The 27,847-nt window shown below is 47.4% G+C and overlaps 1 protein-coding gene, 1 long non-coding RNA gene and 1 other non-coding gene across 4 annotated transcripts; 2 read left to right on the forward strand and 1 right to left on the reverse strand.

The window, feature by feature from the left end:
• The first annotated feature begins 1,939 nt into the window (after positions 1-1,939).
• LOC112615334 lies at positions 1,940-2,043 on the forward strand. Its single transcript, XR_003117325.1, has one exon. It is a non-coding gene; the product is annotated as a U6 spliceosomal RNA (small nuclear RNA).
• Positions 2,044-11,035: 8,992 nt separating this feature from the next.
• Positions 11,036-15,145, reverse strand: BTG2 (BTG anti-proliferation factor 2). 2 transcript variants are annotated; one of them, XR_003121780.1, is made up of 3 exons: positions 14,886-15,143; positions 13,005-13,600; positions 11,036-11,501 (listed from the first exon to the last, which is right to left on the reverse strand). XR_003121780.1 is itself a non-coding variant. In XM_025401982.1 (2 exons), the coding sequence occupies exons 1-2, from the start codon at positions 15,025-15,027 to the stop codon at positions 13,266-13,268; spliced, it is 477 nt and encodes a 158-aa protein (XP_025257767.1). In that variant the 5' UTR covers positions 15,028-15,145; the 3' UTR covers positions 11,036-13,265. The 2 variants fall into 2 exon arrangements, 1 of the variants encoding a protein (XP_025257767.1); XM_025401982.1 differs by having other exon boundaries at positions 11,036-13,600; positions 14,886-15,145.
• A 163-nt stretch (positions 15,146-15,308) lies between these two features.
• Positions 15,309-20,230, forward strand: LOC112608703. The gene is made up of 4 exons (XR_003116036.1): positions 15,309-15,798; positions 15,945-16,132; positions 19,464-19,655; positions 20,097-20,230. It is a non-coding gene; the product is annotated as an uncharacterized LOC112608703 (long non-coding RNA).
• The last annotated feature ends 7,617 nt before the right edge of the window (positions 20,231-27,847 follow it).

The raw sequence follows: 27,847 nt of genomic DNA on the forward strand, positions 1-27,847 counted from the left end.
CCCAGCCAGTAAATAGAGAGTACAGGAAACACCTGGAGGAGCAGGCAGCTGGCAAGGGAACAGTCTGCCCACGAAGAAAGGGTTTGCAAGGGAGTAGCTAGGCTGGGGAGGAGCTGGGGGAGGGGGGTTAGGCGCTTAATTGCACTTCTCACAGCACCCACCAGCTGCTGGGAACTAACAGCTGAGTTGCTGAAATGATCCATCCCCCTCTCAGTCCCCCACTAACACATACACAGTAAAGGGATCATCCCTCTCTAGCACCAGCTTGCCTTGAGCAAGGACAAGAGCAATCATACAAGACAGACTCTTCAGAAGGCTTTGCCTCCTCACCCTCAGCCAGAGCTTCTGAACCTCTGTGGACCATGTAAAAGTAAATCTGTGGTCCAGGCATGAAGACTGAATCATCAGTCTTCATCAGCCCACGTGATGTGAAAGCCCATGTAATGTGAAAGCTCATTCCAAAGATAAGTCTCCAGTTTTTTCCAAACTTACCTAGATCTCCATCTGTGTCTGCCTCGTTACTGCTTATGATTTCAGGTTGTTGAGGTTCAGAGTGGAACTGACCTCACCAAGATCGAATGAAGCCCTGCCATCAGCATCCACCCAAGAACGTGCTCACTAGTGTGTAGACCTTGTGCCGGGAACCATGTATGCAGGCTGGCTTAGCTTACAGAGCTCCTTCACTCCCTCTTAGGAGATTCCCAAATAGAGCACTTTTCCTTTTAGGTTTAGAGTGGGAGGATGGAGGGGTGGTGAGGAGGGGACACTTGCCACATGGCTACCTGAGGACCATACTGTAGTTTGTTCAACCCGTATGTTTCATTCAGTAGTCAGTGTACTTAGGCCTGCCCTGTGCAGAGTGGTAGACAAGCACATGGAGGTGAAAAAGGAAATAGAAAACAGTGGTTCCTGCCATGGAGGTGTGAGTGACGACAGTTGGAGAGGGGAGAAGGGCTTGCAGAGCCATCAGACATCAACTCAAAGCAATGTGCTGCCGGCCCGGTGGCTCACGCCTGTAATCCCAGCACTTTGGGAGGCCAAGGCCACCAGATCACTTGAGGTCAGGAGTTTGAGACCAACCTGGCCATCGTGTGGAAGCCCTGTCTCTACTAAAAATACAAAGTTAGCCTGGTGTGGTGGCACGTGCCTGTAATCCCTGCTACTTGGGAGGCTGAGGCAGGAGAATGGCTTGAACCTGGGAGGTAGAGGTTGCAGTGAGCCGAGATCACACCACTGCACTCCAGCCTGGGTAAAGGAGTGAGATTCCATCACACACACACAAAGCAATGTGCTGTGTTTGCCATAAAAAGTGTGAACAGTAGTAAACTATGTGTGTACATCCTTAAGGGGTTCTGAAGTAAGAAATATGTCATAAAGATGTGAGCCATTTTAAACCATATGCATGAATGCTGGAAATCCCTGAGGTAAGAACATATATAGAGGACAAGTGGAATTATTCAGGGAAGGCATCCTGAAGAGGCAGTGGTAAAGGAAAACAGCATCGATGCTGGAGACAGGCGCACGTAGGTTTTAAACCCATTTCCACCACTTCCCTCTTCTAGTTACTGGTGTCTTGCTTTCTTCATCTGTGAATCTGAGGTCATAAGATCTCAGAGACTGCATTAGAGATACTGTGTGTAAGGCACCAGGCAGAGTCCCTGGCAATAGTGAGTGTTCAGCACACAGTAGTGCTCACATCCTAGAAGAAAGTGATTTGTGCCATGTCAATTGGCAGAGTACAGAAACTTGCAGATGTCGGCAGAGCTGCAAGGAAAGGTGAGCAGGAGACAATTTGGTAAGGGGTTCTGGGTGGTTGGGCTGCTGCACAAGGAGTTTGGGGTTGGAAAGACTGAAAGAGCCCTAGGATTCCCATCTTAGGGATATAGAATGGCAAAGAAAGTCAGCAGGAAGGGAATGGCATGATGAAAATAGAGTTTGCATGCTCGCTTCGGCAGCACATATACTAAAATTGGAACAATACGGAGATTAGCATGGCTCCTGCGCAAGGATGACACACAAATTTGTGAAGCATTCCATATTTTTATAAATTAAAAAAATTGGGGGAAAAAGAAAATAGAGTTTGTGTTGTCCTAGGATGATGGTCAGTCCGGTGGTAGGGCAAGGAGGGCAGGGGGCTGTTATATGAATGTTTAACAGAGGACAAGACCTGGGTTATGTGCTGGCAGGAAATAGAACAGAAGAAATAGATTTTTTTTTTTCTGTTCCATGTGGAAACGAAAATAGAATGGTAAGAGATCATTTAGCACAAGTGACTCATTTTACAGATGGGAAAACTGAGGCTCACGAAGGAGAAAAGGTGGTGCAATAATGTTATCTGCAGTCATTGTGGATTTTTCATGAGATGATTTATAAACTAAACACTTTCAAAGGAAGGAAGGAAGGAAGGAAACAAAATGCAAACTGAGGCTCAGAGTGCTAAAGGGACTTGTTCAAGATATCGAAGACTTCTATTACAAGTTATTGTCAGCCCTGAAGCTAGGCCCCCTATTTCCTAACAGCTCCTACCCCAGTGCCATTTCCATCAGCCCCCAGTCAGCCTCCAAAGTAGAGATTGGGAAGGATTTCTTTGGATAGAATCAGCGTTTAGTAGCTGTGGAATCCATTCTCCCTCTCCTGCCACCAGAGTCCTTTCCTGGCGTCAGCCCAGCTTTCTTCTCTCCAGGTGGTTACCTTTTGGGTAAATCCACTTAGGGAGTTAATTGATAACGAAGGCTCTCCCACATTATGATTTAAAGTGTGAACACCCACATCCAAGTGACATTTACATTTCACTGAGAGGTGCTTAAAGACCTAAAAGCCTGCAAGATTCAGAGGACCAAGTTTTCTTAAGGTGCAATCACAGGTTCCTAGTGAGTCCCAGCTCAAAACAGGTAAATGGGCTTATTTTTTTTTCTTCCACCCCTAATCTAAATTCCTATCATCCACTAGCCTCCACTCTTGGCAACTTTGACATTCGTTTGTTCAACCAGTATTCACTAGTACCTACTAAGTACCAGACACTGTTCAGGCAAGGTCTCTGGACTACATTCTGGCTATATATTCAGGGTTATAAAACCGAACATCATGGGAACTCAAGGGGAGGCCACATAGCCCAGTCTGTGAAGGGGAGATGTCACTGAAAAATGTGAACTTGAAAGTGTGAACAGTGAACAGTGAACACTGGGAAAGTGTGAACTTGAAAACGTGAGTCAACCTGGCTAAAGTAGGTGGATAGGAAGGGGACAGGGCATTCCTTGAGCAAAGGCCTGGAGGCTGCAGTCCCAAGCGCAAGTTTAATGGGCACCACCAGTTGAAAGTGGAGAGAGCTGCTTTTTGTCTAATTTTAGGGGTGAAGAGGCCCCTTGTGTGCCTTCATTTCTATCAGCAACATGCCAGAATGCTCCTTCCTAGAGATTGTGGCCGTAGGGACAACCTTCCACTGAGGTCCCCAACGCAGAGATTCACTCCTAGCTTGGGGAGTAGGGTTGAAAACCCCTATATCCCATTCCCAGGTGGCCCCAGGTACATCACAGGCCACAAGTTGGGAGCACACACAGATATGTACTTTAAAAAAACAGCATTTAACACTTTCAAAAAATTAGTTGCCATCATTAGAGTTTAGGGAGATGTCAAATAAACATCTACATTTCAGGCTGCTCTTGAAAATTACAATCTCTGAAATCACTGGCCTCATGACTGGCCTCTCATGATTGCAGTGGACTGGAGTTAAGGAACAGGGGCTCTTTTCAGACAAGGTTTGAGCTCACTCCTCAAGTTTACCCTGGCTTTTGTCCAGCCAGCCTCACTTATCTGCTGCCTGGTTCCACCCTCACTCCCGTGCCCATCAAATTTTAAATGGCCCTTCCCTGATGGTGATGTTAAGTAAAGCAGCTCTTGCTCCAAACTCACCCAGCTATTACCTCTTCTTATCTGATGTGCCCCAGGCAACCTCTGCAGTTTACTGGACAAGAGTTGAATCAAGGGTCATTCTTGTTTATAGGAATGAGGGTGGAGAATGGAAGAACCACTGGGAACAAAATGGCTTGGAGCTGCTGGGGCCCAGAGATCCAGGCTCACATCAGGGGAATGGATTGGCTGCATATCCAGGGCACACTCGTTTGTATAAGATCCTTATCCAGGGCCCTGGTAGCCTCTTAGACTGAGCTCAAACATTTTTCTTGCCAAAGAAGTGGTGTGGAGAGAAAGCCAGAGAGCTCAGGCTTGCCCTTCTCAGCTTCCCCATTTATTTCTCTTCTGGGAAGGGAGAACCTGTGGTGTACTCCACAGTTGGGCCGAGTGGAGGTAAGTAAAGCTGCTATTAGAAAACTTTCCCCACCCACTTTGTGTGTAAACGAGCACATAGCTCAGTTTGGTATTAATCCACAAGCAGACCAGTGGAGCCAATGGGTCAAAGTTGCCCTGTGGCCCACCAATGACGTCAGATGTCTTGCAAGGATACTGTACATTTCTACAAGAATGACAGAAGTCAGACATGAATTCATTCAGTTATCAATCATTAATTCAGCAGGTACTTTTAGAGTCCCTACTGTGGGCTACATATGACCCTAGAAAGGGCTTTTGGATTGTGCATATTTTCTTTGCCACAGCCTGGGCTGTGCATGTTTTGTTTTATTTTATTTTATTTATTTATTTATTTATTTATTCATGTAGAGATGTGGTCTCACTATGTTGCCCAGGTTGGTCTCAAACTCCTGGGCTCAAGTGATCCACCTGCCATGGCCTCCCAAAATGTTGGGATTATAGGCATGAGTCACCATGCCTGGCCTGTGCATGTATTTTTAGTAGAGACTGGGTTTCGCCATTTTGGCCAGGCTGGTCTCAAACTCCTGAGTTTGTGAGCCACCCTCTTCGGCATCCCAAAGTGCTGGGATTACAGGCCTGAGTCACCACGCCCAGCCCTGTGCATGTTTTTAAACAAAGGATTGAAAATCATCTTTGTAGGGAAGAGGCCACAGGCTGCTCCTCAGATGGTGTTATCTGTAGCCATTCTTTTTTTTTTTTTTTTTTTTTTTTTTTGAGACGGAGTCTTGCTCTGTCGTCCAGGCTGGAGTGCACTGGGGCGGTCTCAGCTCACTGCAGCCTCCACCTCCCAGGTCCAAGTGATTCTCCTGCTTCAGCCTCCTGAGTAGCTGGGATTACAGGTGCATGCCACCATCCAGCTAATTTTTGTATTTTCAGTAGAGACGGGGTTTTACAGTGTTGGTCAGGCTGGTCTCGACCTCCTGACCTCGTGAGCCGTCAGCCTCAGTCTCCCAAAGTGCTAGGATTACAGGCGTGAGCCACCGCACCCAGTCAGCTGTAGCCATTCTTGAAGGTACTAGTAGGTGCTATGATTTTAATAATGATTTCCTTCTAGTTAGCAGTATGCCAGAGTGTTCTTCTTCATTTTAGTACCTTTCATTTTAGACCCTCTTCAGAATCTTTAAGAAGATGTGAATTTCTATTTAGAGCAACTATTCTCAGGCTGGGCATGGTGGCTCACACCTGTAATCCTAGCACCTTGGGAGGCTGAGGTAGGTGGATTACTTGAGGTCAGGAGTTGGATTCCAGCCTGGCCAACATGGTGAAACCCCATCTCTACTTAAAATATAAAAATTAGCTGGGCATAGTTGCAGCACCTGTAATCCCAGCTATTCAGGAGGCTGAGGCAGGAGAATCTCTTTTCTTTTTTTTTTTTTTTTAGGTTTTTTATTATTATACTTTAAGTTCTAGGGTACATGTGCACAACGTGCAGGTTTGTTACATAGGTATACATGTGCCACGTTGGTTTGCTGCACCCATCAACTCATCTTTTACATTAGGTATTTCTCCTAAATGCTATCCCTCCCCCAGTCCCCCACCGCCCGACAGGCCCCAGTGTGTGTTGTTCCCCACCCTGTGTCCAAGTGATCTCGTTGTTCAATTCCCACCTATGAGTGAGAACATGCGGTGTTTGATTTTCTGTCCAAAAAAACAAGTTTGCTGAGAATGATGGTTTCCAGCTTCATCCATGTCTCTGCAAAGGACATGAATTCATCCTTTTTTATGGCTGCATAGTATTCCATGATGTATATGTGCCACATTTTCTTAATCCAGTCTATCATTGATGGACATTTAGGTTGGTTCCAAGTCTTTGCTATTGTGAACGGTGCTGCAATAAACATACGTGTACATGTGTCTTTATAGTAGCAGGATTTATAATCCTTTGGATATATACCCAGTAATGGGATGGCTGGGTCAAATGGTATTTCTAGTTCTAGATCCTTGAGGAATTGCCACATTGTCTTCCACAACGGTTGAACTAATTTACACTCCTACCAATAGTGTAAAAGCATTCCTACTTCTCCACATCCTCTCCAGCATCTGTTGTTTCCTGACTTTTTAATGATCACCATTCGTGAGATGGTATCTCATTGTGGTTTTGGTTTGCATGTCTCTGATGACCAGTGATGATGAGCATTTTTTCATGTGTCCGTTGGCTGCATAAATGTCTTCTTTTGAGAAGTGTCTGTTCATATCCTTTGCCCGCTTTTTAATGGGGTTGATTTTTTCTTGCAAATTTGTTTAAGTTCTTTGTAGATTCTGGATATTAGCCCTTTGTCAGATGGGTAGATTGCAAAACTCTTCTCCCATTCTGTAGGTTGCCTGTTCACTCTGATGGTAGTTTCTTTCACTGTGCAGAAGCTCTTTAGTTTAATTAGATCCCATTTGTCAAGTTTGGCTTTTGTTGCCATTGCTTTTGGTGTTTTAGTCATGAAGTCCTTGCCCACGTGAGGCAGGAGAATCTCTTGAACCAAGGTGGCAGAGGTTGCAGTGACTGGAGATCATTCCATTGCACTCCAGCCTTGGCAACAAGAATGAAACTCTGTTTCAAAAAAAAAAAAAGAAAGAACAAGTATTCTCTTTTTGTTGAGTACTTAAGTGTGCCAGGACAATTATAAGTAGCTTATGGATCTCATTTAATCTTCATAACAACATTTTGAAGTGGGTTATATTCGGGGAAATTGAGGCCTGGTTGAAGTCACTAGCCACCAGGTTGCACAGTGGATAGGTGGGTGGTACAGCTGAGATTAAACCTCCCTAGGCAGCCTAACACCAGAGCCTGAGCTCCTAACCTCTTTGTAGTACTGCTTCACGGGGTTTGCAAACTGAAACCTTATCAGGCAAGAGTCTGACCCAAGCAAAAAGTTATTAATTACTGTACTTCCCAGCCCAAATTACCTTTCAGTTCAACTAACTGATAGTAATGACAATAATGATGCTAATTTGCCCCCCAGTGATTGGCAGTATAATGGGAAGGGATGATTTAGAATCAAAAGCTGAAAAAGACTGGGTGAGAACCGTAATCCCAGCAGTTTGGGAAGCTGAGACAGGAGGATTGCTTGAGGCCAGGAGTTTGAGACTGGCCCGGGCAATATAGCAAGATCCCATCTCTAAAAAAAAAATAACAAAAAATTAGCCCACACCTAATAGCTACTCGGGAAGCTGAGGCAGGGGTATCACCTGAGACTAGAAGATGGAGGATGCAGTGAGCAGTGATCATACCACTGTACTCCAGCCTGGGCAACAGAGTGAAACCTTGTCTCAATAAATAAATAAATAAATAAATAGCCAAAGAAAAGAACATAGGTCATTTAATCCAAAGCTCTAATTTTTTTTTTTTTTTTTTTTTAGACGGAGTATGACTCTGTTGCCCAGGCTGGATTGAGTACAGTGGTGCAATCTCAGCTCGCTGCAACCTCGGCCTCCCAGGTTCGAGCAATTCTCCTGCCTCAGCCTCCCAAGTAGCTGGAATTACAGGTGCCTGCCACTATACTCAGCTAACTTTTTGTATTTTTAGTAGAGACGGGGTTTCACCATATTGGCCAGGCTGGTCTCGAACTCCTGACTTTGTGATTCGCCTGCCTTGGCCTCCCAAAATGCTGAGATTACAAGCGTAAGCCACCACTCCCAGCTTTTTTTTTTTTTTTTTTTTTTTTGAGATAGAGTCTTGCTTTGTCGCCCAGGCTGGAGTGCAGTGACTCAATCTCGGCTACTGCAACCTCTGCCTCCCAGGTTCAAGTGATTCTCCTGCCTCAGCCTCCTGAGTAGCTGAGACTACAGGCACACGCCACCACACCTGACTAATTTTTGTATTTAGAGTAGAGATGGGGTTTCGCCATGTTGGCCAGGCTGGTCTTGAACTATTAGCCTCAAGTGATCCATCCGCCTCGGCCTCCCAAACTGCTGGGATTACAGTCATGAGCCACTGCACCCAGCCGAGCCACTGCACCCAGCCACCCCCCTAATTTTTTAGACAGAAAAGCTGAGGAACTTGTCCAAACTCACACAGCTAGGTAGGAAGTACCAGGACCACAACCCATACATTCTTCCTCCCAGTCCAGAACTCTTTCTGTTGCACCAATCTTTGTTGGGCCAGGACACCTGAGTCCTCACCTTCCTTACCAAAGGCTCCTTACAGGAGTCAGGCCTACAGAAGTGGGTTTCTTCCTCCTGGGACTTGTTTGTTGCAGCACCAAGGACTCCCCCACCCAGAACTCCTTATCAGGATCCAGGGTGGGCTCTTAATCTGCAGTGTGCAGAGCCTTGTCTGCACTCTCTGGGGAGGTGCATTATCATTCAAAAACAGCTGACTGACCACAGATCTCCCAAGCTGGCACTGCTTACCAAGTGGAGAAGATGGAAGCAGAACAGACCAACCAGTGCCTAGTCCCTGAACACATGAAAGCCACGAACTGCAACTCTTCAAGCAATTTCAGGCCAGAGCCCCTGTACCCCCAAGTAGCCAAGGGGTGTGCTCCAGTTTTACTGAAATTGGTTCATATCTAAAAAGAAAACACATTGCTTGATCACAGAATGCTCTCACGTAAATTGAGGAACTGCTAGTTTAGCAAGAGCCGAGACTGGCCCCAAGGCGAATCTGCCGTGCTGTGGCTCCCCTGACCTGAAGACACAGAAGTGGGTGAAGGGTCCTCTCAGTCTCCAACCTTCCCTGAATTTCAGGCTTTCCACTAAACAAGGAAATATTCTTCATGAGCAAGGCTTTTTAGGAATCAGGAAGATAGATGCTGACTTTGTAGCAAACGCTCAAAAGAGGGTGGGCAAAAATCTCTCAACACTAACCCTGTCCTTACATCCAAAAAAGTAGGTCCTCTCAAGCAAGTGTCTAAGACATTTATTTCAGAAGCTACAAATAAAAGTGGGACTACTCCTTTCAATTAACAACCCCTTGATACAATGAATTTAACCAAATTCTATTTATGATACAGATGACCTGGCCTCCCCTAACCCCATCCCTGGCTCCCCTACCCTCCTCACTCAATACAGGCGTAGCACACACAGTCTCCCTGGGCTACCTCCAACATAGCACACCTAGAGAAAACTATATGTTTGTTGATAAAGGTCATGGAGGTATGAAATGAAGTTGGGGGAGTTGTCATTTTATATGAAGCAACATGTGTAAAATTTAGTTTAAATACAGGTCACCGCCCGGTGCAGTGACTCACATCTGTAATCCCAGCACTTTGGGAGGCCAAAGCGGGCAGATCACCTCAGATCAGGAGTTCGAGACCATCCTGGCTAACATGGTGAAACCCTGTCTCTTATACTGAAAGTACAAAAATTAGCCAGGCATGGTGGCGGGCACCTGTAATCCCAGCTACTCCAGAGGCTGAGGCAGGACAATCGCTTGAACCCGGAAGGCGGAGGTTGCAGTGAGCCGAGATCGTACCACTGCACTCCAGCCTAGGCGACAAGAGCGAGCGAGACTCCATCTCAAATAAATAAATAAACAAATAAATAAATAAATACAGCTCACCTACAGCCAAGAAAAAACTAGACCACGTCGGGAATGTACTTGCCCTCAGTGGGAAACTCTGGGCTTGTGTCAAAAATCTCATGGAAAGAACTCAAAAGTCAGGGAGGATAAAAACTGTTATTTCCTTGCATGTAGCCAAAGGGAGTTATAAATTGGTCACAAACTTTTGGCTCTCACTCCAGTGTTTGCTGTCAGAAGTAGCTGCTCTTTGGCTAACCTGCAGCATTGGCATTCAGCTCCAGTGCATAGATCCTGAGGACTAGCTGCTCTTGTCTAACAAGACAAGTATGGTGGGTAGCAAATGGCAGCCCCAGAGATGACAAGAGCACCTTTACTGGGAATTGCCAACAATCCTGCCTTAGCCTGGGAAGGAGTTCATTACCTGCTGCTTACCAAACCCTGATTATTGAGACAGGCTCTGTCTTAATCATTTTTAATATGTTCAGTGCCTAGCACTTACTGACAATACATGCTTGCTAAATGAATGAATGACTGAATGAATGAATGAAATGAAGGACTATCAAAAACAAAAAAACAAGATGCATAAGATGGAGATCTGACTAGACTAGGGAATGTTCAGACTAGAACCCTGTTACTTCTAGCATCTTCACAGGGAAATTAGAATCCTCATTAAAGATGGAAGTAGGCTGGGCATGGTGGCTCACGCCTGTAATCCCAGCACTTTGGGAGGCGAAGGCAGGGGGACCACTTGAGCTCAGGAGTTTGAGACCAGCCTGGGCAACATGGCAAAACCCCGTCCCTACAAAAATTACAAAAATCAGCCAGGTGTGGTGGCACATGCCTGCAGTCTCAGCTACTCAAGAGGCAGAGGTGGGAGAATTATCTGAGCCCAGGAGGCAGAGGTTGCAATGAGCTGAGATTGCACCACTGCACTCCAGCCTGAGCGACAGAACGAGACCCTGTCTCAAAAACAAAACAAAAACAAAAAATAAACACACACACACACACACACACACGAGAAAAAAAAAACAAAAACAAAAACAAAAAAACAGGGAAGTAACGAGCTACTTTCCAGGGAAGAGGGGATGCTTGGAAATGGCCCAGCCATACAACCAGATTTTTCTTTTATGCCACCCACATGCTGTAGATTGAGTGCAACTGAGGAGAAATACTATTAAACGCAAAGAAAGGATTTGGATCTGAAAGGGAAATGCAAATGTACAATGTGAGAATTTTATCTTCTCTACACCACACAAGTTTATCCTGCTACATTTTTATTAAAGTAACAAAAAGGTGTACATTTGTCCATAAGCTGTACATTCTTCCATATAAAAACACTATCATACAATTAGTAACCTTTGTCTTTTCTGTCAGAATAGCTTACAAACATACTACTATTATTTATTTTTACTTAATAGGAGAGACAGGCCTGCTCAACAGTCCAGCTCGGGGGTTTCATTGTTTTTAAAGTGAACATCATCAAGAAGAGAAGAGAGACAAGATTAAGCATGAGACCATGGGGCTGCTTCTAAAAAGGCAGGGACCTGTTTGCAGACAAGATGCAAGAACACAGCCTGCAGTGATTCACAGCTTTGTTTCAACCCACAAGCCAGAAAATTAGCTCTTGGGTCTGTGGGCCCAAAGTGAACTTTAAAGCAATAAAGACTGGAAGCAGGGTCTGGGAAGGCAATACAAAATGTGGAGAGTTGAAAAGGAGGCAGAGCTGGCAGGAATGGGTAGGGAGAGTGTTTGGTAAATAGCACCTTTGAGTCAAAATTGAGCAGTTAAGAAATCCAGGAAAGGGGACTGGCTGTGGGGAGGGGAACCTGGGGGTAGAGGAAGTGGGGGAAGATTCCTCACTAAGGGGCAACAGCAGGAGGGTGGCCATCCTGGCCAAATGCCCTAGCCCTGTCCTTCTTCAGGTGATTCGGTTTGGGAAACTTGAGGTCTTTTGAGGACCCTTCATCCATGTCACTGAGAAATTGAAGGAAGGGAGTTTCTTCCCAGTGTAGCTTTCCACTTTTCTCCAACCCACAACAGTAAATATTGCACAAGTCTACGACAAATTTGGATTGTACTGAGACAGACAGCAACCTTTCCCACAGATGCTCTGAGCACCAGGGAGAAAAAACAGTGCCCAAGGTTTGGCTTTTATTTAGTGTCGGCCCTGCAAGAATACCAAGTAGTCTTGCAGAACATGGGGCACTCTCCCATTCAGCCAAGGAATACATGCAAGGCTGACCAGCCAGCCATCATCCCAAGGAGAGCAGGAGAGATGGTTCCCTAAGCCCACCAGGGCATCAGGAGGTTCTGAGAGCCAGTTTTCCTCCAGACCCTCCTGGGACCCAGGGGGCATATTGCACAGTGACTGAGAACTCTTGTCCTAGAAAATAGGGTAGCTCCATGGCCCGACCAGAAGGGAAGAGGGAGGAGAGGGTGAGAGGAGAGTTGTGCTTTTGAAAAGAAGGCAGTAATAGAGGACCTGGAGTTCCCTGTAGCTTTTGAGCCACCTCTCAAAGGGATCATGGCAGCAGCAACAAGACTTCCATGTGGTTCCAAAAAGAAGAGTTTGGCCAAAAAACATCCCCAGTGGATACTCTTTGGGTCCCAAAATTCCATTGCAAATCACCCCCAAATTATTTGCCACACATACACACAAAGCAGCACTAGCAAAGCAAAGGTTTTGTGCAGAGTTCCCTTCCATCCTAACCCCAGTAACTTCCAGTTCCCTCCTCCCCCCTCAGGAAAAAAACAAAACAAAACAAAAACCCCCAAAGCTTTAGATTCCTGGCTGGAAAGCAACATCTATAGGCCCCTGAGGGTAGAATTAGAAACAAGTCATGATTTCAAGAAAAGCTGCTTAGGACAGTAGGAATCAGGAGAGGCCTTTTCACTCTCTGCCCAGGACCTCATTAGAAAATTAAAAGAAATATAAAGTATAATTAAAAAGAAAAAGGAAAAAAAAAAGATAACATAGTATTATTTAAGTCCAGGCATGAATGCCCCTGAGTAATAGAGGAGCCAGGGATGCAGGTGTCTGGCTGGGGGAGACAGAGAGTTCTGAACTTGGCCTCTCTTCCTCCCCCAGGGCAAATCCCAACCTCTCTGTTCACAGTTGCTAATCTTGCTCGCTCCCTCTCCCATCTTCCTGGGGCGCTAGCCAAACGTCTCCCACTTCACCTTGGCTAGGTCTACCCCCTAACAGCTCCCCCTCCTATAGGCAGACACTGGCTCACAGACTCAAGCACACACAACAGTTCTCTCCAAAGGCACCTGGGGAGGCCACTTCCAAGCAGCTCCCTTGAAGGATTTTTTTTCTTAAAAAAAATCTTTTGGTTTTTTTCCTCCTCTTTTCTTAAAAAAAAAAAAAAATAATATATATAAATAGCTCTTCATTTAAAAATACAGTTCCCCAGGTTGAGGTATGTGGTGGCCTGTTGTCAGGGCAGCATGAGCACGGCGGCGCCCAGGGCGGGGGCGGAGGGGTCTAGCTGGAGACCGCCATCACGTAGTTCTTGGAGGGGCTGCTCCGGCCCAGCAGCACTTGGTTCTTGCAGGTGAGGAGCCCACAGGAGGCGGCCACTGGGGCCTCCTCGTACAAGACGCAGATGGAGCCGTCCTCCCCAATGCGGTAGGACACCTCATAGGGGTCCACCCACAGGGTCAGCTCGCTGGGCAGCAGCTGGTGCAGCTGGGGCTGGCTGAGTCCGATCTGGCTGGCCACCCTGCTGATGATGGGGTCCATCTTGTGGTTGATGCGAATGCAGCGGTAGCCGGAGCCCTTGGACGGCTTTTCAGGAAACCAGTGGTGTTTGTAGTGCTCTGTGGAGACAGGACGGGGGGAGATGCCCTGGTTAGAGCAGCTGGGCCATGGATACTACCACAGAGCAGGGAGGAGGGTCAAGGAACAGGAGAGGAAGGGGCCCTTTAAGTAAGGGAGGTGGATTCCTCTGAGTTCCAGGACCCTCTTGCCACTTAGCAGAGAAAATTTTATGGAAGCGGGAGAGATCTGCTTTCCTGCTTCCAGAACGTGTGTGTGTGTGTGTGTGTACGTTGGGAGGGGATTCCAGAGCTCTGGGGTACTCTCCAGTGGCCAGTGTATTGCTTTTGGCACACCCCCAGTTTCAGGAGGGAAGGGTGTGACTGGGGCTGGCATGTCCAGGCAGGGCCTCTGGAGACCTGTGAGCTGAAGTTTCAGGGCCAGGAAGGCTGCCAACATTGTTGGGTCCACAGCAAGTAATTGGGCCTCCCACCCTGTGTTCCCTCTGCTTCCTTCAGAAGAGTCAGGGAACCTTCCTTAGCAGTGCCCAAGGGAGTGAAAACTGGGTTGTTTTGATGAAACATCTGTTTTTCTCAGAAGGCAGGGTCTGTGTGGGTGCGTTCCGAGATGGCTATCGCTTCCCCCCAAACTGACAGCAACCAGCTAGAAACAGCTGGGAGAGAGGTCTCTCCCCAGCCAGCGAGCAGGCTGCTTATCTCTTCACCTCCCAACTCGAAGGCCAGCAGGGCAGGGTCACCAGCTACCAGGCTCTCCTCCCTACCACAATAGGTGGCAGATGGCTAAGGGGAACCAAAGAGAACACAAAGGGGGCCCAAATTCCAACTTGAAGCGAGTCAACAACCAGTGGACTGCCCCAGGCACAGCGCACCCCGACCGGCAGGAAGAACGGCACTGGGACTCCGAGTTGTTGAAAAGACTCGACTGCACCTTCTTCCCTCATCGGGACCCCTCGGCCGACCGGGCGGCCCGCAACAACATCCATCGAGCGTCTTAAGATCTCGAGGGTCCAGCGAGGGAGACGAGCCCGTAATGAGACCGGGGCATAAGCTGGGGACTCGGGCTGGCACTCCAGGACCAGGGTTTGCGCCTCCGAGAGCGTGGAGGGGCGCGCCCCATCAGAACAGCCACGGGCCGAGACCCGATCACAGGGCTGGGGAGGAGGACCCAGGAAACTAGGGACTGCGGGCCGCCCCGGGGGTCGGAGGAGGGCCACCGAGTCCCAAAGCTGCTCCTGTGGGTGACCCTGCCGCAGGAGTAAAGGAAAGACGGCCCTGGCAGGGAAGGGGCCGACCTCCGGTGGCGCCAGGCCCCTCGGCACGCGCTCACCTGTGAGTGCCTCCTGGAGCGCCCCGCTGAAGACCTTAAGCCGCTGCTCGCTCACGCAGCCCCGGGTCCTCAGGAGGCTGGAGAGGAAGCCTACGGCGGCGGCGATCTCCGGGAGCATGTCGGTTCCCTTCCCGTGGCTCATGTCGCGCGCGGCTCGGGCTCAGTGAGAGGTCTCGGGTGGGAAGTACGGGTCCACAAGCCAGCGCTGCCCTGGCCGCTGCTGGGGCTCTGCCCGGACTTTCCCCTGGCGGCCTTTTTCAGAAGGTCCAGGGAGGTGGGGACAACCGGTGGCGGCGCTCATTGGCCGCGGCCAGCGGATGGGGGCGGGGCTCGGGCCCGCCCCGCCCCGCCCCGCGCTCCGGCGCTCTTCCCCGCCCCCGCCACCCCAGCCCCCGCCCTCGCAGCCTTGGCGGCGCTGAGGTCATCGCTCGCTGACGTCAGTGCTAGGAACCTGCGCCCGGCTGAGCTGAGCGAGACGAGAGGAGAAAGCGAGGCTCGGGGAGGAGGCTGAGAGCCCTGGAGGAGGGAGGCGGCTCCCGAGTACTCCGCGCCGGGCTGGCCCCGGCCTCGCCTCTCCTCCCATTTTTAAGGCTCGGGTTAGAGGCCACCTCCTCCGAGAAGCCTTCGGTGACACCACCAGAAGGCTTCCCAGAACCGTTCCCAGGTGGTTCCCCTTTCGGATTCCCACAGCATTTTCCAACCATACACGGTCAGAACCACTCACCAGGACGTGTTGTCACCATTTTACCTCTTTGCCTCGTCTCTTAACTAGATGAAATGGGTTCCTCTTGGCTCTTTGGAAGGGGAGGCTGTCTTCTGCTTATTTCCGTAGTAATCCCACCTCCCACAACAAGTTCCGTTCTGCAGCAATGCTTTTTCTTTTGCTGAGAAACATTCAAGTCTAAGTTTTATGGTGGATAGGGGTAGGGGGTGTGTTGCAAGACTTTTGTCTTCTTAACTTATTTTTCTAGTTCTCACTTTCCTTAAGTGCTAATTTTTTTGAATTAGTAGTCTGCTCTCAACTGTACATATTTTTCCGTCCACTCCCTCCTTCCCCAGCTGTCTTCCTTCCTTATTGTGGATTGGACCTTCTCGAGAAAGAATCCGGCCTCAGTCTCCCTCTTCCACACTCAGGGACCGCCACCATCACAGGCACTCGGTGGATGTCTTCCGAATGGGGATAACTTCTACCCAACACCCCGAAGCCTGGCCCAGGGTCTGGCATACAGATGCCCAGTGTTTGTAAGGTGACTCAAACCCAATGGCCTCTGTAAATTCCTATTTTCCTTGAACTCTGAGCCCTCTGACCACCATCTGGAAGCAGTGTCCCTGTCCTTTTTCCTTATGCCCCAGGCTTCTCCACCCCGCTGCCTGGCTGTGCTGGCCCTGGATCCCTTCCTGCCCCGTTCCCCACACTATGTCTCCTCAGTCCTCCTCCCTTTTCTCTAGGCTGCCTTTCCTTGGAGAGGTCCTATGCATGCAGTCTGTCTTGATGTTTACTGTTTTACAGTGACTTTTCTCATCTGCACAGTCTGTCCTCCTGTCTTTCCATCCTGCTCCTGTTCCCACCAGCTCTGTCCTCTCCCTCAGATGTCCAGCCACCACCTCAATGTGAGCAGAAGCCCATTGTCTTCTCCAAAGCTAGCTCCCTCTTGATCTCCATTTCTGTCAGCCATACCATCATTTCCCAGTCACTCTGTACAGAAAGGTCAGCCTCTCCTTGTACTTTGCTCCCCAGATCCAGTCCCCAAATCGGTTGCTTCTTTCTGTCTAGATGGTTGCAGTGGATTCCATCCAGTCCCATCCCCAGGCCACCCTTCCCACTGTTAGTGGAGTTCCCTTGGTAAAATACTTCATTCCCTGGCTCTTTTCTTGATCAGGTCATTCCGAAACATCCCCTCCCCGATTGGTCTACTAATTCAAGTCCAGACTCCTTTGCCTAATGTTTAAGACCCTTCATAATTTAGCGCCATCTACCTTTTTAGGTTTCTGCTACTTTGTGTTCCAGGGTCACTCTTCTCACTGCCCTCTAAGTATCACAGCGAATCTACAGCCTGGATCCCTCAACAGCTTGCCCATGATCCCCATCTCTGCCCTGTAACGTGGTCCCCATTCCATGCATGCCTGAACATGCATGACCTTGCTGCTCCGTGGCTCATGTCCTTATCTCCTGCATACATCATTGTCTCTACCACGCCCCACCCCCACCTCAATCTCTCACACTACTGAAGGTACAGTGTAATCTTGGTCTTCCACCTTGAAAGCCTATGCTGACCATTCTCTCGAGGCTGGGCATTCACTGGGCATTCACAATCTATCATTTGGCATTGTTAGTGATCTTTTTAGAGACTCAACCACAGTTTGCAAGTTACTTGAAAACAGGTTACTATGCTCACATGTCCCACATTTCTGGGACAATTCAGAATTCAAATATGCTGCTCTACTGCTTCATATAACAAATCAAAACGACCCCAAATACTAATATTTTGGCATTAAACGTATCTCTTAGACGGCCTCTTTCACTGGCTTCTCCCCAAACGCTGGATCAGGCCAGATGAGGCCATTACTTCTCCTCACTGAGGGGAAAGAATTATTTGTTACAGGAAATAGGGCTGACTCTGGAAACAAGTTAACTTAAAGATATACCAAACCATACAGACCAGGTGTCAGCAAGGCCAGAACTGACCAAGGTCAACCACTAAGGAAGTCAGGGAAATAGGTCAAGATATAGACAGCTATATAGGGTCATTCAGCACCTAAATCTGAAAACGCCGACCATCTTCCTGGGTATGTCTGTGACAGGGGTGAGTCGTAGGAGATGCCTAACATCTCTTGCAACTGCACTGCTGAAAAAAATATTGTGGTAGCCCCTCACCTGTTTTTTGCTTTAGAAAATAGAATTCTGTCCTTATGTAGATTTTTCTGTCACTCACCAGGCCACACAGTGAATTCTCAAGAGAACCAGGACTGGGACCAAATTTTCTGACTTCAAGTATGGGACCTTTTCATTAGACTGTGGTGCCCTTCTGCTGCTGTTGCATGGGCCGCCGTCCGACAGAGCTGTCATTGCAGATGATGTAGTGAATGGGACAGGAGCCGGGAGGCTGGAACCCTTTGTCTCCACCATTACCTGGGGTGTGTCTTGGCCTCCTCATTGGTGATTAGTTTGTGAACTTTGTGTAGGGCAGAGATGATCCATAAATACCAGAAGGCAGTGCCCCCGCTTTCTCCTCTTTTCTTTTTCTTTTTTTTTCTTTTTTTTTTTTTTTTGAGATGGGATCTCGCTCTGTCATCAGGCTGGAGTGCAGTGGCCTGATCTCAGCTCACTGCAACCTCCGCCTCCCGGGTTCAAGCAATTCTCCTGCCTTAGCCTCCCGAGTAGCTGGGACTACAAGCATGTGCCACCATGCCCAGCTATTTTTGTATTTTTAGTAGAGGTGGGGTTTTATCATATTGGCCAGGATGATCTCGATCTCTTGACCTCGTGATCCACCCACCTCGGCTTCCCAAAGTGCTGGGATTACAGGTGTGAGCCATTGTGCCCAGACTCTCCTCTTTTCTTTCTATACACAAGCCTAGGGAGAGGAAGCTTAATTTATCTCACATTCAAAGTTCCCCAGTCAATATACAGCGTAGCCGGGTGTGGTGGCTCATGCCTGTAATCCCAGGACTTTGGGAGGCTGAGGCAGACTGATCATTTGAGGACAGGAGTTTGAGACCAGCCTGGCAAACATGGCGAAACCCAGTCTCTGCTAAAAATAAGTAATAATAATAATAATAATAATAATAATAAATTAGCTGGGTGTGGTGGCGGGCACTGGTAAAGCCTACTCCAGAGGCTCAGGCAGCAGAATCGGTTGAACCCGGGAGGCAGAGTTTGCAGTGAGCCGAGATCACGACACTGCACTCCATCCTGGGCAACAGAGTGAGAATCCATCTCAAAACATAAAAAATAATTAATTAAAAATATACATATGCATACGGTGTAATTGTACTCAACTCTGGATTTAGGTTCTCAATCAATTTCTGAACAAATACATTATAGTAGTCCCAATTGTTTTTGAAATTTCCTGAAACTACTCTTAAATTGCTAGGACTAGAATCCTTAGAAGCTCTAAAAGTCAAGCTGTCACCCCTGCTTTTTTTCTTTGCATGTTGCCTGTTGCTTCCCATTCCTTGGTATAATCAAGGTGCTGTTTGAGCAGCAAGATAAGGAGAATGGGTCGCCTCTCCCTCCCCACCTGTCCTTCCTGCTTCTCTTTCTCCATTCCTGCCCTTCCTCCTCCTCCTCTTCCTCCTCATTCTTCTCTCCCTCCCCACCTGTCCTTCCTGCTTCTCTTTCTCCATTCCTGCCCTTCCTCCTCCTCCTCTTCCTCCTCATTCTTCTCTCCCTCCCTCCACTCCCACCCAAGGGTCTTGGGTTGAATTTTGAACTTTAAATGTTGACATGTGCTGACCAGTGACTTCACCCACTGAAGAGGGGGAATGGGGTGGTAGAAGTGAGGGTGGACTTCATTTATGCCCCATCTGGACCAGAACTTCTGTCCCATTTGACCTCAGACCTATTGATTCCTCTAGTCCTGGTTGCTCACCTCGCCCACTTGCATGGCCCACCTGTGTGACCCACTCAGGAGTGACCCACCTGCTCTCTTCAGACCATATTCCCATTCAGAAGTGGGTCCCACTTCTCAGGCCTCTGTGCTGGCCCTGTTTGTGGGGTTAGCATGCAGCCCTGCTCTCCATTTCCAGCTCAGAAGCAACTGGATCTTTGTAAGTAATTTCTGTCTTTCCCAGAGCCCTGTTGGGCCTGTGGGGACTTGGCTTGGTTGCCTCAATTTTCTGAGCACAGGTAGAAACCTGAGGTTGAGTGAGGCAGGCAGAGGCTGGGCTGAGATATTCTAGGAGGATAACATCAGGTCATTTCTACACCATGCAGAGTGTATTTTTTGTTGGTCTGTGTGTGTGTGTCAGTGTGGTTAGGGAGTTATTAGTTATATATTTGAGTGAGCATACATACTTAGATTGCACTTGGGCTCTGATGTGTGTGGGTAGCAGGGGATATGGATATGTGTTCACTATGTTAATAAGCACATACAATGGTATCTGTTGAAGAAGGACGTCTTGTGAAATGTTATGATAGAGTGTACATTTTGGTGGAGTATGTCTGAGTATAGCTGGTGCAAATACTAATTTGATCTTTCCTCTTAACAGACCTCATTGGTGACAACTTGACTGTGCTGACCAGAGCTGATAAGAAACATCACCCGGGGAAGACCAGCTGCCTCTTCCTCACTTCCTAATCAGGGTGGAGATACTGCTAAATATATCACAACTCTTTGCAAGCATCATTGGGTAACGATCAGGACATCTTTGGGGGTTCCCTATCAGTTTCTCACAAAGTTGAACCTTTCAAGGTCAGTTCTAGGCCAGCCAGTCTGGGAGTCATTCTTTAGTATCAGAAGAGAATTTAAGAAGAGGAGAAAATGACATTGTCTCTAAAACCTGCTAATGAGAACTATAGGAAGGTAGCTATTTTTAATATTTCTGGTTTGAACCCCTTCCTCCACCCCAGAATGAACTGAGAGTAGGGACAGAAATAGATAATGCAAAGATTATTAGGGTTGAGGGTAAGCAGAAAACTACCCATCTGGACTGAAGGAAGGCTTGCTAACACATCAGTAAGCAAACAGCTTTCTAATCTGCAGGTAACAAGTTTTACATCCCTGAGGACACTTTTTGAGATGGGACTTTGTTGTTTTTTGTTTTTTTGAGACGGAGTCTCGCTCTGTCACCCAGGCTGGAGTGCCGTGGTACGGTCTTGGCTCACTGCAACTTCTGCCTTCCGGGTTCAAACGATTCTCCTGTCTCCGGCCTCCCAAGTAGCTGGGATTACAAATGCACACCACCACCCCAGCTAATTTTTTTGTTGTTGTTGTATTTTTAGTAGAGACAGGGTTTCATCATGTTGGTCAGGCGGGTCTTGAACTCCTGACCTTGTGATCTGCCCTCCTTGGCCTCCCAAAGTGCTAGGATTACAGGCGTGAGCCACCGCGCCCAGCCTGGGGCTTTCTGAGACCCTACTGAAGGCTGAAGAAGAGTGTGGAAGCTAAAGAGTAACCCATTCCACCACTTGTTCTGAAGATAAAAGAAGCAAAAAAAGATTAAATTGTATAAAAAGCACTTAAATTAGACAACAGAAGAATGTCCTGATACAAAGTAAGTGTCTAAGATGTGTTAAACAAGATGCCCACTCCAGCCAGGACTCAGACACTCCTGGGTAGAGAGCATCTTCACAGTTTGGGATGAAAGTGACTACACGGAGTGGTGGAGTGAAGGCTGCAGGCCCCTCCCCAAGGTGGCATCTAACCCCGGAGGTATCAGGACCTCAGAGGCTACCCACATGATTTCCAGCTGATGAGCAGAAATAGCCGTGGCAGGTGCAGGCTTCACTTGCTGCCACCAACTTGGGAGCTCACCAAACACCCAGTGGCCAAAAGCACCAGGGTCTCTCTAAGCCCCGGGCTCACTGCCAGGCAAGCTTGGGTGCTTGGGAGGGCCATGGTTCTTCACAGTGCAGCCCCTGGATTTCTTCTCAATTCACTCAACTCTCTCTCCTGAATCCCATCTGTGCAGCTCGGAAGTCACAAATTGGAACCCCTCAAGGCAAAGCTGAACATAGATACAAATGGTTTTGTCTGTGTAGTGTTTAAGCACTTAAAAAATTCGTTGTGAACATTTAATAATTAGGAAGTGTCAAAATGAAAACATCTAGAATTTCTCTGTAAAAACCAGAAGATCTGTTAACACTGATCCCACACTTCTATTTGGCAATGGCTGGCCCCTAAGACAAGGAGTATGTCCTCTAGCTCACCACAGTCTCCACCATTACCTACTGCATCCCTGCTGAGACAAAGTGGTACTTGCCATTTAGTAAGGATGAATGCTGTTTTTTTTTTTAAATTATACTTAATCCTCATTTACATTACCTGCCTTGATTCTGGAGGTATTTGAATTTACATCTCCTCATAAAGAATAAATCTCAAAATCGTCATCTCTAATTTCACCTTTATTACAGAGCTTCCAATTCATTTTTTTTCCAATTGAGAGGTGGACACCTTTGGAGCATTTTTCTGGTGTTTCAGTCTCAACATGTAACAGATCAAAGATACTTCTCTCCCTTCTTCCTTGTTTCTTAGTTCTTTCTCTCTCTCCATAGTATTACCCTTCTTTTTTCTGCTTTAAAAACCTTCAATAGCGTCCCATTGCCTGTAGTACTAATTAAAAATGTCTCATCTGACATTCAAATGGCTGCGTACCAAGGGGCCTTAGGATACCCATTCAGATCACCCGGGAAGTCTGATAAAAATTCAGTTCATGCAGCCTCTCCCTGAGATTCCGGACCCCACCCACCTCAAACTACTGAATCAGTTATTCACTATGTGTGTGTATATGTATATATTTATATAACTACGTGTGTGTGTGTATATTTTTATATATATATATATATTTATATTTTTTTTTTTTTTTTTTCTTTTTGAGACGAAGTCTCACTCTGTCACCCAGGTTGGAGTGCAATGGCGAGATCTCGGCTCACTGCAACCTCTGCCCACCCGGGTTCAAGTGATTCTCCTGCCTCAGGCTCCCGAGTAGCTGGGATTACAGGCACCTGCCACCACGCCTGGCTAATTTTTGTATTTTAAGTAGAGATGGGGTTTCACCATCTTGGCCAGGCTGGTCTTGAACTCCTGACCTCGTGATCCACCCACCTCAGCCTCCCAAAGTGCTAGATTACAAGTGTGAGCCACCTCGCCTGGCCTTTAGTTATTAGGTATATGAGAGGTAATTTATAGGAAGCACCTAGCATAGTACCTAAATATTACAGATGCTCAGCAAACCATATCTCATAATTGCCAACTGTCAGAAGCAGGCTTTTTTCAGAAATCATCTACACAAAAATTTTAATTCTTCAGATGAAGAAAAGAAAGCTGTGAGATGAAAAAAAAAATGTCCCAAGTCACACAGCTACTAGTGGCGAGGCTAGGACTAGAACCTAGATCTCCCACCCAGTCCAGGGCCCTTTCCATTAGGCCAGACTCCCATCATGTGACCCTGGCTTTATTCATGTATTTACTTACTCAAGGAATATTTATTGGGTTCCCCTGGGAGCCAGCGGTGAACTGTTGTGGGTTTGGGAGTTGGTGTTAGCATTCCAAGTGTCTATCTGGGGGTGAGGGCTGGAGGCTGAGTGTATGAGATGGTCACTTGGAGACACACGGAGCCCAGGAGCAGGATGAGTTCAGCTACTCACATAGAAGTTGATATTTCCTCAGGTGGCAGCAGGAATTTAGAGTACAGAGAAAGGCCCTGAGCCTCGCAGCGGCCAAGAGGGCCCATGATGATGAGACAGTGGGGTAAATGAACTTCGGAGAAAGGCACGAGGAATGACGGCAGGGAAAGGCTAACACAGAGCAAGAAAGCATTGGTCCCTGCCGCCTCATCCTGAGGGGTGTTGGGTAAGGCAGAAAAACAGGTTTCTCTTGACACAGCCCATTTGAGGGAATGCCAGGAGATGGAGAAAATGCTTGGAGGGGATGAGGATATAGTGGACTTTTCTGGGCCCAAAGGTGGCTCAATGAAAGGGTTTGGAAAGGAGGGTGGTGAGAGTCAGACTAGCACAGAGCACGCCCACAGTGGAATGGGGATGAGAACATGTGCCCTTCGGACAGTGACCAGCATCCAAAGAGGGAGAGTGAGGATGTTAGGCTTGGCTGGGCCTTGGAGGTGGCAACCAAACACAGGGTTCCAGGAGAGAGGCCTGGCAACTGAGATATGAGACCCAGAGTCTTTCTGGACAGGGCAGAGAAAGACAATCTCCAGGGAACTGCCACTTCTGCTCTCAGAGGCCAGCCACTGCCTTGACGACTGCAGAGTGGGCTCCGTGTCTTGCAGAGACAGGGCCTCCAGGGTCCTGGATGCAGGCTGTGTGCTCCCCTAACTCACCTCTTTATCCTGCACTACTCTGCATCGCATTGGCCCACACAGGCCCACTCTACCGCTTCTGGGAGGGAGGGGCTGGAAACTGTTAGGAATTCATCAAGCTTATAACTAAAGCTGACTCCATGCCAGGCCCCATCTGGGGAAGGAATCTGCTCCCCCAAAGGCATGTATTCCCCTGAGGGTTGCTCCTCAGCTGCTGTGCCCTACTAACCCACTAGTGTCTGTGGGAAGAGGAATGATCTGGACTTCTCACCCTCCTTTGCCAGCCTGGCTGTGTGGTCAGGGAAGAGTGAAGACAAGAAGGATGGCTGGGGGTACAGGAGAGAGAGTGAAGAGAGGATGAGGCGGGAGCTGGGGAGAGCGGGGAGACGTGGACAGATGGCCAGACCAATATTTGGCTGGAAAGGTCCCTAGTGATGTGTTTTTGTTTCTGCGACTCCCTCGGTGTATCAGGAGCAAAAGGATGGGAATGATCTGCGAACAGTCTGTTGTCCTGGAGGCCCCCCCAAGAATGTGACCTCCCACACCTTCTCCCTCTAGGCCTTCTATGATAGGAGAAGGTGTGACTGAAAGTGCCGGAAACTCACAGGGGAACACATGGACTTGGGACAGAAGCAGATCTGAAGCTGAATTTATTGCCTCTTTCCCAAATTTAGAAGACAGACATGTTGTAAACCCTCCTCATCCTCACTCCCAGGGGCCCAGGATAAATCCCCTTTATCTCCAGACGAAAAACAAGAGAAGAGGCCCTGGACCTATTGGAGCTTCCCCAGATGTTGTTTTGGCAGAGCCGTAATGGGGCTGGGCCTCCTGGGGCTGAGTGTCTGGGGCAAGCAGGAAGCTGGCATCACAGCTGTGACAGCCAGAGACCACCCGGGGGGCAGGGGCTGAAGGGTGGAGGAAGACAGATTCAGAAAGGAGGACATGAGAAAGAGTCTAAAGAAGAGGTACTGCAGCTTCTCACCTGTGGCCTCCTGGCTCTCGGCCTGAGGTGCTTCTCTCCTGCACCATGGACTCAGGTCCGGGGCAGGTCAAGCATTTTTCCATCCATGTGGTTTGGAGGAAGGGACCAGGAGAAAGGGAGAGATGGTTGGACTTCTATAAGCCTTAGTTTGCTTATATGTAACAAACGAGTATTGGGCTAGGAGACCTACCCTGCCTCTTAATCTGTCATCTGTGGTTCACATTGACAACTCCTTGGGTCCTAGTGGAATACGTGATCACCTGCCAGCAAGAGAGGATTTTCCTGATTAGGTGACAGATATCCTGGAGCCCTACTTCCTGAGCGGATCCCATATCCAATTACTGGCCCAGTCCTGTCAGTCATCCTTTTGAAATACCTTCTACTCAGCATCACCAAAACCACCAACCGTTAGATGTTCTTGGATAGTTTCAGCAGTTCCCTAAGTGGTCTCTTTGCCCGAAGCGCTTCCCTTCCTGCCCTTTCCTCAGTCCACACTCTGCTGTCAGAGCTCCTAAACTACAGGTGTGTCTTGTCTCTTTCATGCTTAACAGCTTTGAAGGCTCTCTACAGTTGAAAGTTTAATTCTTGGTTTGGCCTTCAAGGCCTTTACAGTCTGGCCCAACCTCTAAGCTCAGTTAACCCATTCTCAGTGTTTCTCAAATACATACTTTGCACTTTCATACCATTGTGCCTTTGTAGTTTTAACAGTGAGGTCTTGCCATGTTGCCCAGGCTCCGGAGTGCAGTGCTTCTTCACAGGCATGACCATAGCTCCCTACAGCATCAAACTCCTCACCTCAAGCAATCAACCTGCCTCCGCCTCCTGAGTAGCTGAGTGCCCAGCTCATTGTACCTTTACTCATGTTATTTGCTCTGCCTGAAATTCTCTCTGTTCAGCTCTTTGTCCATCAAAAAGCTGACTGATTATTCAAGACTGGCTTCTATATTGTCTCCTACGTGAAGTCTTCCTGGATTCACCATCACTCCATCTCCCTACTGGAATGAATCACTTCCTCCTCTGTGCACATATATATAAATATATATATACACACACACACATATGTATATACTCATATCCCAGTGTTACAGTTCATTGTGTAGACTTGTGAGATTGTGATTTCTTGAAGGCAAACACTGGGTTGTACATTTATACTTCAGTGTCTGGCACATACTTTGGCCTCCAGCACACAGTAGGTACTCAGTGAAGCTTTATTAAATTTGGTTGAAATAATTATCTCCATGCAAGCGATACAGAAGGAGTGAAAACATTATTCTTCCCACATTATTGAAGACAAAAGTAAGGCACATATAGGGCAATGGACATGTCAGGAAAGTCTCTAAAAAGGGGGCTGGGGTGGTGGGGGGTAGTGGGCTAGGGAAGGGTGGGAAAGGATTCTAAATCCTACTTCTTCCATCCCTTCCACTAAGAATAAGTTTGGGGAGGAGTGGAGAGGAATCTTTATTTAGATTACGAATGGGTGGTCTGAGCTGCTTGTTATGATATATTAGTCTTTTTTTTTTTTTTTTTTTGAGGCAGGATCTCACTCTGTTGCTTAGGCTGGAGTACAGTGGTGCAGTCTCGGCTCACTGCAACCTCCATCTCCCATATTCAAGTTATTCGCCTGCCTCAGCTTCCTGAGTAGCTGGGATTACAGTTGTGCACCACCACACCTGGCTAATTTTTGTTATTTTTAGTAGAGATGGGGTTTCACCATGTTGGCCAGGCTGATCTCGAACTCCTGACCTCGTGTGATCTGCCCACCTCAGCATACCAAAGTGCTGGGATTATAGGCGCCTGGCCTTATATCAGGCTTGTTTTGATGATGACTGGCCCTGATGGCATATAATTACACTTTTTTATTTTGGTGTCCCCAGATGGGCTAATTAAGTTTTTGAACTGACATATTTCTTCTAGTGTGGTGGGCAGAGCACATCCCTTGGAGCCACACTGGCTAGGTTCAAAGATAGCACACTTCCTAGCTGTGCTATCTTAGGCAAGTTATTGAAGCTCTCTGTGCCTTAAATTTTTATCTGTAAAATGAGATTAATAGTAATTCTTACCTCTTAGAGTTGTTGGGAGATTCAAATGAGTTTACAATACTTAGAATGGTGTCTGGCATATAATAGTGGTCAGTACATGTTAACTATTATTACTTATCACTTATACTTTGCTTACTTCCAAGAAGAATTTGAGATAGCTTAAAATATTAAACCACATAGAGGATAATTATATGTGTGCATTCATATTATATTAAAGATCAGAAGCGAATTGGTAGTAGGAGGGAGAAAGAGAAAGATAAATTGTTTCAAACTTGTTTGAATCAGTTACTTCTTCGACACCTAAATTTATCTTTGAACTTCCGGGAAGCCAAGGTAAAAAGGGAAATACCTGCATTATATAGTTTTCATGTGAAATATAAGAAAGCATTCAAGTTAGCCTGTTAAAACCCACCCCCACCAGCCCGTTCCATCCGCACATTCCTCAAGAAGAAATTTATGATATGAATGCCTATATTGGAATATTGGAGCCAAGGAATCTGAAGTTGTTCTCAGCTGGCATTTAGTATCTTCCTCAATTGGGTTTACCTTTAATAAGAGCCCATAACGACAACAGAAGTAATCAGGATAATGGCTGGGATAGTAACAATCAATATCATCTCTACATTTCTTTCTATCCTTATTTCAGGGTTTCCTTCCTTCCCTCTTGGCTCAGGAACTCTCTGAGGTCAGGGGTTGAGCCTCGCTCGGTCAAACAGTCAGGTGGCCCCAGGTGGTTTCAGCTGCCTCCGTGCAGCATTAGAGTTATGTGGAAGCAAGGTGGAATCCATGGCAAAAACTCTTGAGGTGAATGGAGACAGGAAGGTTATGAAGTATGTCTAAGAGGGCTTTGAGACGATTGAGCTCCCAAACATGTAACAGAATGATTATTTCAGTGGGAATGGGTAAGCTCCTAGAAAGATAACAACTCTCTGTCTCCTACCATTCGAATTCAGAGGAATCTA

This window comes from Theropithecus gelada, chromosome 1 (genome assembly GCF_003255815.1).
Source record: "Theropithecus gelada isolate Dixy chromosome 1, Tgel_1.0, whole genome shotgun sequence".
NCBI lineage: Eukaryota > Metazoa > Chordata > Mammalia > Primates > Cercopithecidae > Theropithecus > Theropithecus gelada.

Coding starts and splice junctions, on each gene's coding strand:
- BTG2 (XM_025401982.1), bottom strand. CDS start 15,027: ATGAGCCACGGGAAGGGAACCGACATGCTCCCGGAGATCGCCGCCGCC. Junction 13,601..14,885: donor GCTCCAGGAGGCACTCACAG/GTGAGCGCGTGC, acceptor CTGTCTCCACAG/AGCACTACAAACACCACTGG.